The 12,747-nt window shown below is 37.2% G+C and overlaps 1 protein-coding gene across 1 annotated transcript; it reads left to right on the forward strand.

Annotated features, from left to right (window-relative positions):
* The first annotated feature begins 2,330 nt into the window (after window positions 1–2,330).
* On the forward strand, window positions 2,331–9,300 carry LOC137251910 (osteopetrosis-associated transmembrane protein 1). Its single transcript, XM_067786903.1, has 5 exons — window positions 2,331–2,525; window positions 2,601–2,850; window positions 2,933–3,117; window positions 3,192–3,366; window positions 9,017–9,300. The coding sequence occupies exons 1-5, from the start codon at window positions 2,457–2,459 to the stop codon at window positions 9,217–9,219; spliced, it is 882 nt and encodes a 293-aa protein (XP_067643004.1). The 5' UTR covers window positions 2,331–2,456; the 3' UTR covers window positions 9,220–9,300.
* Window positions 9,301–12,747: the final 3,447 nt, after the last annotated feature.

Raw genomic sequence — 12,747 nt, forward strand, 5'->3', positions numbered from 1 at the left:
TTCGAGATATCGCCATAAAGGTGGACCAGGGGTGATTCTAGAATTTGTTTGTACTATATGGGTATAAAATGAAACGCGTTAATGACTATTTTAAAAGGGAGTGGGCCTTAGTTCTATAGGTGGACGGCTTTTCGAGATATCGCCATAAACGTGGACCAGGGGTGACTCTAGAATGAGTTTGTACAATATGTATATCAAACGAAAGGTGTTAATGAGTATTTTAAAACGGGGTGGGCCTTAGTTCTATGGGTGGACGCCTTTTCGAGATATCGCAATAAAGGTGGACCAGGGGTGACTCTAGAATTAGTTTGTACGATATGGCTATCAAATGAAAGGTGTTGATGAGTATTTTAAAAGGGAGTGGGCCTTAGTTCTATAGGTGGACGCTTTTTCGAGATATCGCCATAAAGGTGGACAAGGGGTGACTCTAGAATTTGTTTGTACGATAAGAGTATCAAACGAAAGGTGATAATGAGTATTTTAAAAGGGAGTGGGCCTTAGTTCTATAGGTGGACGCCTTTTCGAGATATCGCCATAAAGGTGGACCAGGAGTGACTCTAGAATTTGTCTGTACTATATGGGTATCAAATGAAACGCGTTAATGAGTATTTTAAAAGGGAGTGGGCGTTAGTTCTATAGGTGGACGGCTTTTCGAGATATCGCCATAAAGGTGGACCAGGGGTGACTCTAGAATTTGTTTGTACGATATGGGTATCAAACGAAACGTGATAATGAGTATTTTAAAAGGGAGTGGACATTAGTTCTATAGGTGGAGGCGTTTTCGAGATATCGCCATAAAGGTGGACCAGGGGTGACTCTATAATGTGTTTGTACGATATGGGTATCAAATTAAAGGTATTAATGAGGATTTTAATAGGGAGTGGTGGTAGTTGTATATGTGAATGCGTTTTCTAGATATCGACCAAAATGTGGACCAGGGTGTTTCAGAACATCATCTGTCGGGTACCGCTAATTTATTTATATATGTAATACCACGAACAGTATTCCTGCCAAGATTCCAAGGGCTTTTGATTTCGCCCTGCAGAACTTTTTCATTTGCTTCTACTTAATATGGTAGGTGTCACACCCATTTTACAAAGTTTTTTTCTAATGTTATATTTTGCGTCAATAGGCCAATCCAATTACCATGTTTGATCCCTTTTTTCGCATTTGGTATATAATTATGGCATTTTTTTTCATTTTTCGTAACTTTCGATATCGAAAAATTGGGCGTGGTCATAGTCGCATTTCGGCCATTTTTTACACCAATACAAAGTGAGTTCAGATAAGTACGTGAACTGAGTTTAGTAAAGATATATCGATTTTTGCTCAAGTTATCGTGTTAACGGCCGAGCGGAAGGACAGATGGTCGACTGTGTATGAAAACTGGGCGTGGCTTCAACCGATTTCGCCCTTTTTCACAGAAAATAGTTATCGTCCTATAATCTAAGCCTCTACCAAATTTCACAAGGATTGGTAAATTTTTGTTCGACTTATGACATTAAAAGTATCCTAGACAAATTAAATTAAAAAGGGCGGAGCCACGCCCATTTGAAATTTTCTTTTATTTTTGTATTTTGTTGCACCATATCATTTCTGGAGTTGAATGTTGACATGAATTACTTATATACTGTAAAGATATTAACTTGTCTTTTAAAATTTGACTTAAAAAAATTTTTTTTTAAAAAGTGGGCGGGGCCGTTCTCCGATTTTGCTAATTTTTATTAAGCATACATATAATAATAAGAGTAACGTTCCTGCCAAATTTCATGATGATATCTTCAACGGCTGCCAAATTACAGCTTGCAAAACTTCTAAATTACCTTATTTTAAAAGTGGGCGGTGCCACGCCCATTGTCCAAAATTTTACTAATTTTCTATTCTGCATCATAAGTTCAACCCACCTACTAAGTTTCATCGCTTTCTCCGTATTTGGTAATGAATTATCGCAGTTTTTCGGTTTTTCGATATCGAAAGTGGGCGTGGCTATAGTCCGATATCGTTCATTTTAAATAAGGATCTGAGATGAGTGCCCAAATTTCATCAAGATACCTCAAAATGTACTCAAGTTATCGCGTTAACCGACGGACGGACGGACATGGAAGTCTATATCTATCTCGATTCCTTTATACCTGTACAACAAACCGTTATCCAATCAAAGTTAATATACTCTGTGAGCTCTGCTCAACTGAGTATAAAAAAGTAAAGCGCCGCTGCCGCTACATGTCGCGCAGATTAGTGTGCACGTACTCAATTGATCATTATAATGACTTGCGGTACTCGATAGTACTACCGAATAGCTTTCAGGCATCGATATTTTTACATCTTTTATTTTTAATGTCACTAATTACAATTATCACAAACAAAACAAATATATTCATCAAATTTCCAAAAACGCAGTAAATAGTGTTGCATCTTCACTAAAAAAGAGACAAACGCTGGTTTATTAACGCAGGATGTACAACTTGTTTGCCCTGACATTACTCCTACTCGGTTGGAATATCTCCGGCACTTTGGCAGACGAGGTAAGGAGAAACAGCCATGCCACAAAACCTTGCTCTAATGTACTAATTCAAATGGTAAATTATGACTCATTATAGCATTGCCACAAATTATTACGAGAATTAGCGCAAAACCAAAGCGCCTTTGTCTATTGCTCAACTGTGCATTCCGTACCTGTCAATGTTTGTATCGCCTGTGAGGTGGCCTTTAGCGACATGCAAACAAGATATTTGATTTTGCGTGAAAATAAAAATTGTACAAATGATTATTTTGATAAAGATCGTATTAATCTTGTTTCTACAATGCAATCAATATTGGCTGGATTGTGGGCAAAAGCTTACTGTGATGGTTAGTATAATGGACTTTTGCTACAATTTATTTAAATTTTTAATTGATCATACCTATGTATTATTTGCATGGTTAATTGCAGATTGCTTCAACAGTAATAATTCATACGTATTCGATTTAAAGAAACAAAATTTTCTTGATTGTCTAAAGGACAATAAAGGCCAAGAATGCGTATCGTGCTTAAATGATTATATAAACCTAAACAGTTTTTATGTCAGCTTGGATAAAAATAATGATGGAAAAGTTTGTTATGACTTGCAAGATGCGGTAATGATGCATTTTATGAAGTCTTTTTAAATATTATTGAACGTCTTTCCATGTACGTGATTATTCACTTTTAGATGAACAGAACAAGAGCACATTGGTCTAAAGAGTTGGGCTGCTGTCATCGTGAATTTGATAAGTTACTTTTTGTCGTTGTTTGCAGCATCGTAGCTATTTTACCGTTGGTATTTTATGGCACTACATTTGCTTTGACCAAAAGGCAGGAGCGTAATCACGGCATACTGATTGAAGGTACGGACTATATATATAACATCGATGACTGACTGAAGCATCCCCATATCTCGGTTGCCCATTCAAAACGATTGTAATCAGTTAATTTTGATATTTCAAAGTAGTTTTTATTTACAATTTTATCATCAGGCTATCGTGTTTTGAAAAAAGATTCTCAGATAGCGTTTTTTCCCAAAATCTCATGAACGGTTAGAACCAACCATCGAGATATGATGATTGTCGCTCAGCCGTCTATAAGCAATTTAAGATTCACGATAGAAAAGTTTCTGTTTTATAAGCCTCTTAATAGTACATATTTGAGACTATTTATTATAATATCTGACAAATAGCAAAACAAAATTGCGATAATACGGTAGCCAGTGTCGAAGTAGGTATACCCCTGGGGGTGGCCAAGGGAGTTATTCGAGATTTTTATGTGAACAAAGCCCGACAAAAATGGAAGAGTACCGCGGGTTTTCCGATTTCAAAAGCCATTTGGCCGGACTGCAACGAAAGGGAAACAAAGTATCTGCTGGGGAGATCCAGGGCCGACACCCATAGACTTATAGCGGTCTGCACCGGTCACTGGGCTTTAGGCACGCATGCGGAAAAATGGGTATTCCGCACAATGACCACTGCAGAAGTTGTAAGGACATAGATGAAAAAGAGACTGTCGAGCGTTTTCTGTGCAAATGCCCTACTCTGGCTAGAAACCGTTTAAGATCATTCGGGAGCTCCCCCAGCGGATTAGGGGGTCAGAATATATCCGCGGTAGGTATGCATGTCGTAAGAGGCGACTAAAATACCAGATTCAAGGGGCTGTGTAGCGTAACCCTTCAGGTTGCCAGCGCAATATATAGCTTCTCCAAACCCAATTGTCAACCTCACCTATCCACGGCGAATCCTCTATCACTAACAGACGAGGCTCTGGCAACCCCAAGCTCCTCGTGGAACTTGGGGGTGGGGATGGCCTGAAGGTTTAATGTGGCCACATAAATCGTTCCCGAGATGGTCGGGCTAGCACCTTAATGGTGCTGTGGTACCGCAGCGTCCGGGATCTGTATCCGGCAAAGGACCATCACATCGATAACACTCCCCAAAGTCTTCGGGGAGCTACAACAACAACAATAACATCATTCGAGAGCCGGTTTTTGGTAGATCTAGGAAGATTAGCGGAAATAGGGTTGGCAAATATTCTTGATTTTATAAACAACTCAGGTTGGTTGTAGAACATATCCATGCAGTACTCAGTAGATTCAGACGAGTTTTATTGCATCAAAACGGCTTTTCATTAGCTACTTGGGCGACCATGGTCGCAGCCATTATATCTACCTACCTACATACGGTACACGTTTGGATTATACGGTCCAGTATTACAAATCGTTTCGCATTTTTCCGTAAAGACAACCGTCGATCATCATTGTCTATGTGATTTTGGCAGTTGCTTGACAAGTCGCGCCCTCTTTCGCGATAACTGACATTTGGGAGCACCAAGCGAGTCGATTTTTCCTCCACCGGCCTCCTTATTGAGGTGAGATCTATGGAAGCCGAGGCATTTCATTTAATCGCATATGATCCATCTAGCGAACGCTTTAGACTTTTTTTTGTTTCTCCATGTTCATATCTACGTAAAGCTCACTAAACTTGTTGTTAAATTATCTTCAATTCACACCCTTGACATCATGGGCAAATGGCCATCCCAACGAAAGTTCGTTTCGCCTCAGATATATCACTTGACAATTTCTTTCGCCTTCCTGTTTGACATAAAGTAAGAAACCTAAAGGCCAAATGAAAATGATAAAGAATACCATTGTAGACGAAGAGTTCGTCTGAACTGTCGTTCACAAAACAGAATAAAGCCCTTAACATATATTTAAAAAATAGAAGGCCTACAAAAACTTCTATTAGCATTAGGGACCTTCGCCTCTGAATATGCCTTCTTACCCTACACCTAAAAATCATTTTTTTGTAATGGACGTTGTGACAGCGCACTGCTCTCAAGTGGTCCAATGAAACCAGGCTAATCCTGCTCATGCCGAGTCGTTGTAAGGCAGTGGTTTGTTGACCGTCGAAATCTAAAACTGCTCAACTACAGAGGAAACCTCATCAGCCAAGTAAAATAAATGACATATTAGTAATTAATATATGTACATACATATAATGGATAGAATTAGTAGAAATTTAGCCAATATGTTAATGAATACTGTTAGTTTATATTAAGAGAGGAAAGAACAGATTTTTTAATGCAAAAAATCGAGTCCGAAACATCAAATGTACTAGAATGGGAGTTGTAATTCTGACACAAACAGCGGAAGGGCTCATTTAATTCAAAATTTGTTCTACAATGTTTTAGGCAGAGAGGTTTAAGATGTCTTGAAGGCCGGGAAGGGACATTTTTTACTTCCCTTAACAGAAATGAGCTAGAGACCGAACCATTTAGTAATTTAATCGTAAATACAATTCCAAGCCTTTCACTACCACTAGCAAGGGTGGGAAGATTAATAAGTTTCAGGCGATTAATATAAGGTGGCAGGTTAAACGTAGAATCCCAATGGAAATCTCTTAAGGAGAAAAGTTAGAATTGTTGTTGGACTGATTCTAGCCGATCAATATGAACCTGGTAGCTCGGGTTCTAAATTATTGCACCATATTCTAATATTGGCCTGACTAATGTTGTATAAAGAGTTTTAGTAACGTACGGGTCGCTAAATTCTTTAGACCATCGCTTACAAACGCCAGAACACCTCTAGCCTTATTAACAGCTGTAGTAATATATGGGGGTTAAAGTTAAGTTTACTGTCCATATTAACACCAAGGTATACATACCTGTTTAAGATTATAATTGTTAAGAAAGTAGGAAGCTGGCTGAAGTACTCTACGAGAAAAGCACATAAATTTGCATTTTTTAAGATAAAGTGGCATATAGTTGACGGTGCACCAATTGTGCAATGCGTCCAGATCTGATTGTAGAAGAGATCTTTCTTCAAAAATGTTTACATCATCAGCGTACATCAAAATTTTAGCAAATTTTATTGTTGTAGAAATATAGTTACTAAACAGCAAGAACAGAATTGGGCCAAGATAACTGCCCTGAGGAACTCCAGAAGTTACATTAATGACATCGGACAAAGCATTTTTAAAGATAACTCTTTGAGTCTATCAAGAAGATAAGATGATATCCATTGCGTGAGACCTGGTTGAAAGCCTAGAATATCCAGTTTATTAATAAGTAGCGAGTGATATACTTTGTCAAACGTTTTACTAAAATCTGTGTATACAACGTCCGTGTGCATGTATTCACGAAAGCCATTTGAGACATGGATTGTGAATTCAAGCAGGTTGATAATTGTTGATTTTCCTTTGCAAAATCCTTGTTGGCAACTAGCAATTAATGTAGAGATGGGAAGTGTGAGCTGGCTGGTAACAATAGCTTCAAATAATTTAGGAATAGCGGAGAGCTTAGCTATGTCCCCATAGTTTTCAATGAGAGGCCTACTTCCGTTCTTATGAAGAGGAATGAGAAAAGATTCTTTCCACGTTGACGGAAAGATACCACACTTCAAAGATAGATTAAACAAGTTAGTTAAAGGCTTATAGATATAATCTGCGCATTTTATTAAAGAGCATGTGGGAAACCTATCAGGACCGCTTTGGGAAGATTCCTTCAAGGTCGTGAGGTAAAATAAGACATCTTCAAGAGAGATAGTTGGCGTAGTTATTAAGTTAAAGGGGATAAAACAAATAAGAAAGCAATATGTAGAATTTCGGTCCGGTTCGGAAACTACGGAACAGAAACAAATGAGCAATCACCCATATTCTGCATTTCAATTACGTTCCCGTTCTGCGCTCCGCTTCAATCGAAGTTTGGTATTCTGCATTACGGCGGAATCGTAAAGAGAAGAGGAAGAGCAAATGATTTTTCGAAATCATCTGTTGGTACGGAATGTGTGAACATTGGAACAAAATAAATTAAAGAAAATTTGTAAAAATCACTGAAAAACGTTTATATTTTATTATCCACGCCATTTTGTACAAAAAAAAGCAATAGAATATATTGCCGCAGTGTTATATTTTTTGAGTGAAGTGCTTTCATAATTGTTAGTCTTTTTTTGTCGTTCTTTTGGCCAATTCCCTGCCGTGGCCACCAAGTTTTGTTAAAACGGATTCCTGCACGAATATAGTTGACGTTTTCTGAATTTTAAGGATGCTAATTTCATTGCACTGGCCTAAAATACTTTATAAAGGATTATTTATTCTTTCCGCAAGGATTGTTTACGTTTTCGCTTCACCTTCCTCTACGCCGGCAGCTTGCTTTGGCATATAACTGGACCCAACGAACAGACACAAATTATAGCTGTCTATTATAATGGAATCAATAGCCGCGGCATTATTTTTGGAGTTGGAAAGCAACGCATACGAAAATTGCTAAGCGAGAATGGAAAGGCAAATATTGCAAGATTTGTGTAATCCATTTGAGATGAGTGACGAATTATAAGAAATTGAACTTAAAAGTGGTAAAGTTTAATGACTTATTTTCTTATTTAGGTTCAAAAAAAACTTTTGACTTAACAAGGATGCTTTCAAGTATGTGTTAGATACTTTTGCGGGGCAGATACGTCCAAGGACTTCGACATCGACATGTTGTTTTTGACCTGGGAACATATAAAAAACAATCATCATCAAGCCTTCTACGTTTCTTAACAAGTTTTACTTACATTTTTGTTAAAATTCTGTTATAAATTAATAAAAAAAATAAAAAGAAAATGTTTTTCCGCCAACTAATTTGCAACTTAGAAAAACGGAACTACGATCGAAATGCAGAATACAAAAAATCGAACGATTCGAAGTTGGATCGAAAGAGATTGGAGCACAGAATACCAAAATTGCCAAATCGAAAAAATTCCAATCCAAGTAGAAATGTAGAATAGGGCTGAATATAACTGTAAATTTTTGTTCTTGTTGCGGTAAAGACACTCCCCGAATGTTTTGGAGTGTTATCGATGTTGATGACCCTTTGCCGGAAATAGATCCAGCACGTTCCGGTAACAAGCAACACTAAGGTACAAGCCCGACCATCTTGGGTACGATTTAATATGACCACATTGAACCACTAGGCTATCCCGCCCTAGTGCCATGAGGAAAATGGGGTCGCCAGTGCCTCGGCTGCTAAGCAAGATTCGCCACTGGAAACCCCTTTAAAGAGTTGCTACAAATTTTGGTATTTAAGACCCCTCTTACGATAGGCACCCCTGCCGCGGGTATATTCTTACTTACTCATAGCCCTAACGCCAAATGGCAGCTACAAAATATAGGAAGTTACAATGGTGACTTGCGGCTAGCTTTTCACATATACATACATATGTCTATGTATCATCATTATCCTAACTCAAATTAGGTTGTTTTTTTAAATTGCCACAGAATTCTCAAGACCAGTTTGACTACGCAGCGAGATGGCATTTGCAAGTTAATTTTATAACTTAATATTTTAACTACGTTGTTCCTCGTATGTATGCAGTCGGCATGTTATTATTTTGGAATGCCATGGCTAGTTTGTATGACACTATTTCTTTTGTTTTGGTTTGCTATTACTTTTTTCCTTTTATATATATGCAATATTAAGCCTTTATTTGCCAACTATTTAAAAACTTTGTTTTCGTTTTTTTCTTTGTAGATGCTTACAACAATCGTCTACCACGAAGCATTAATCCAAACAGCTCTGTAGCCGATTTGCCTAGCACTTCATCAACAGCGACATGTCCCCGCGTGCCCACACCAAAAAATAAATTCAATGCTGACGACGATGTAACCAGTTCGGATGATAGCGATTCGGAGGCAACACCAACATCCATCAAAAAGTTTAACAAAAGCGAATAATATTAGTACTAATTTAAATATAAATGTTATGCCTTACATATATTACTTACACTGCAAACATTTTCATTAAACATCATTAATTTTACTTTTATATAAAAACAAGATTTAAAATTAAATAAAAAATGCATTTGAGTCGAAATTTTGGCATTCCTTTTGTTCCATTGTCCACTTTGCACTGCACCAAGTATGTATTTCATTCCATCCTTGCATCCCTTTTGAGACAAATATCACCGTCTGCAAAGAAATTGAAAACAGATATGTGCGCTGTTCTAATAAAAGTCTAGTCTGTCACAAGTTTTGATGTTATCGGCAGTCCTTGTACATTTAGAAAATAGTTTCTTGTTTGACGCTTCGAACTTGTCCCGGTTGTGCTGTTTTTATGTCTCCCAAGAGTCACGATTCATTGAAATTCAAGGTCTACAATCTAGTCATTCGGTTAGGCCTGGAAAAATGTGTAGCTGAAAAATTATATACCGTTATGCTGTGTCTTTCGTGTTGGAAACGAGACTGTTAAAAAACGTTGAAATGATTTATAAGGAAGGTCCTACTTATACAATTGCCTACCTCACCTATCCGTGGCGAATCCTGTATTCGAATAGTAACATACGATTCGTGATCGAATGCCGTTTTTATACTCAACTGAGCAGAGCTCACAGAGTATATTAATTTTGTTCGCATAACGGTACCCCGTAACGGCATAAACTAATCGAGATAGATATAGACTTCTATATATCAAAATCATCTGGGCGAAAAAAGAAATTCATTTAGCCACGATAACTTGAGTAAATTTTGAGGTATCTTAATGAAATTTTGTATGTAGGTTCCTGCGCACTCATACCAGATCGCTATTTAAAACGAACGAAATCGGACTATAACCACACCCACTTTTTCGATATCGAAAATTTCGAAAAAGTGCGATAATTCATTACCAAATATGGATAAAGCGATGAAACTTGGCAGGTGGGTTGACCTTATGACGCAGAATAAAAAATTAGTAAAATTTTGGACAATGGGCATGGAGGTAATTTACAAGTTTTGCAAGGTGTAATTTGGCAGTCGTTGAAAATATCATGATGAAATTTGGCAGGATCGTTACTCCTGTTACTATGTGTTCTAAATAAAAATTAGCAAAATCGGATGACGAACACGCCCAATTAAAAAAAAAAAAATTTAAGTAAAATTTTAACAAAAAATTGAATATATTTACAGAATATAAGTAAATTATGTCAACATTCAACTCCAGTAATGATATGTTGAAGCAAAATACAAAAATAAAAGAAAATTTTAAAATGGGCGTGGCTCCGCCCTTTTTCATTTAATTTGTCTAGAATACTTTTAATGCCATAAGTCAAACAAAAATTTACCAATCCTTGTGAAATTTGGTAGGGCATAGATTCTACGACGATAACTGGTTTCTGTGAAAATGGGTGAAATCGGTTGAAGCCAAGCCCAGTTTTTAAACACAGTCGGCCGTCTGTCCTTCCGCTCGGCCGTTAACATGATTACTTGAGCAAAAATCGATATATCTTTACTAAACTTAGTTCACGTACTTATCTGAACTCACTTTATCTTGGTATAAAAAATGGGCGAAATCCGGCTATGACTACGCCCACTTTTTCGATATCGAAAATTTTGAAAAATAAAAAAAATGCCATAATTCTATACCGAATACAAAAGGGATGAAACATTACGAATGGATTGGTTTTTTGAGGCAAAATATAACTTTAGAAAAAACTTTGTAAAATGGGTACCATATTAAGTAGAAGAAAATGAAAAAGTTCTGCAGGGCGAAATCAAAAGCCCTTGGAATCATGGCAGGAATACTGTTCGTGGTATTACATATATAAATAAATTAGCGGTACCCGACAGATGGTGTTCTGGGTCAGCCTGGTCCACCTTTATGGCGATATCTCGAAAACGCCTTCTTATATACAACTAAGGGCCACTCCCTTTTAAAATACTCATTAACACCTTTCATTTGATACCCATATCGTACAAACGCATTCTAGAGTCACCCCTGGTTCACCTCTATGGCGATATCTCGAAAAAGCGTCAAAAGCATACAAACACATTCCAGGGTTACCCTAAGTTCATTTTCCTACGTGGTGACTTTCCCTTATTTTGTCTCCAAAGCTCTCAGCTGGGTATGTAATGTTCGGTTCCACCCGAACTTAGCCTTCCTTACTTGTTTTAAATCACAATAGCTGCGAAATGGTGTATCGGATTTATGAAATATGTGATCTAGGGACAATGCGTACTCACTAGATCCATAATATATTGTGACGAATATTAGCGTCACTAAGCTGCTAGTAAATAAATGCAAAACAACAATAAACCAGCCACTCTTATGTAGAAGGCGACGAAGAGATATCTCACACACACAAATAAGTAGTCATCAGCCGAAGTAGTTACTCACACATACACACGCATATGGCTATGGGAGAGGCGTGGACTACAGACTACAGATATACATGTACATATATAGCTGGGAACTAACCAAACATGAGCTACAACTGTTCGCGAAATTATTAGAGCTTAGGAAAAATGGATGAACGAGGAAACAGAGAATATAAAAGCAGCGCAAGCTGAGTAATAACTATTCAGTTTTGATTTGAGCCGCTATTGGTTGTGAAGTACTACTCCCAAAGCAATCTAAATAAAGACCAGTTGGCAACACTGAATATTCGAGTGATTTATTCAAGAGTTAAGCGATTCGAACGTTAGCAGGAGATTTCAAATAAGCGGAATTTCCCCAAAATTCGTTACAGTATTATTTTTTTAAAATAGTAGTATAGTAATTTTCATATCTCACATTTGCTTTAAATAAGGAACTCAGAACTGTGTCAGCGACAAGGTGCTAAATGCGGTAATATGGGTCAAAACGTCAAGCTTTGACCTTTATTTTTTCAAAAGAGCAGGGACCTAACACTAAATCCTTGGGACCATTAATAGGAAGTTGCCCGAAGCATCTAAATGTTTTGTTTACCTCCAAAATGTCTTAAGCCTTCGATCTACATTCATACATCTACCTCGTTCTTCAGTATGAGTTCGCATACCGATTATGATGTGTTTTTCCTTATCAAAACATGAGTCAATGCTATAATATTTCTAAAAAAAATTCGAGTATAATTAGAACTTGGTATTTAAAGTTAAGTCCCTTAGTTATTCCAAACAAATTAAAACGGTAGGCAAAATACTACAGAACAGTCATAGATTAAGGAAAATTCCATGGAATTTTGGAATTGTGTAAAATCTTTAAGGTTATGCTTAAGTGTTCCGTCATCAGTGCTTTACAATATTCATCATGCTCCATCAGCTTAGTCATTTATTCAACTTGGGTTTCTACTTAATACTTTTTCATAGTTGAATATGTATGTACGTATCAACGTCATTGTTTAATCGTGATTTACAATAAAGTTAGATATACTTAAGCTCATACTCATACTTAGCATAGGCTTGACTTAGCAACTTAGCCTTAGTTATACTTCACGTAGCACATACGATCTGCATTTGAGGTGATTGTTTCTA

This window comes from Eurosta solidaginis, chromosome 5, assembly GCF_040869045.1.
Source record: "Eurosta solidaginis isolate ZX-2024a chromosome 5, ASM4086904v1, whole genome shotgun sequence".
NCBI classification, from domain to species: Eukaryota; Metazoa; Arthropoda; class Insecta; order Diptera; family Tephritidae; genus Eurosta; species Eurosta solidaginis.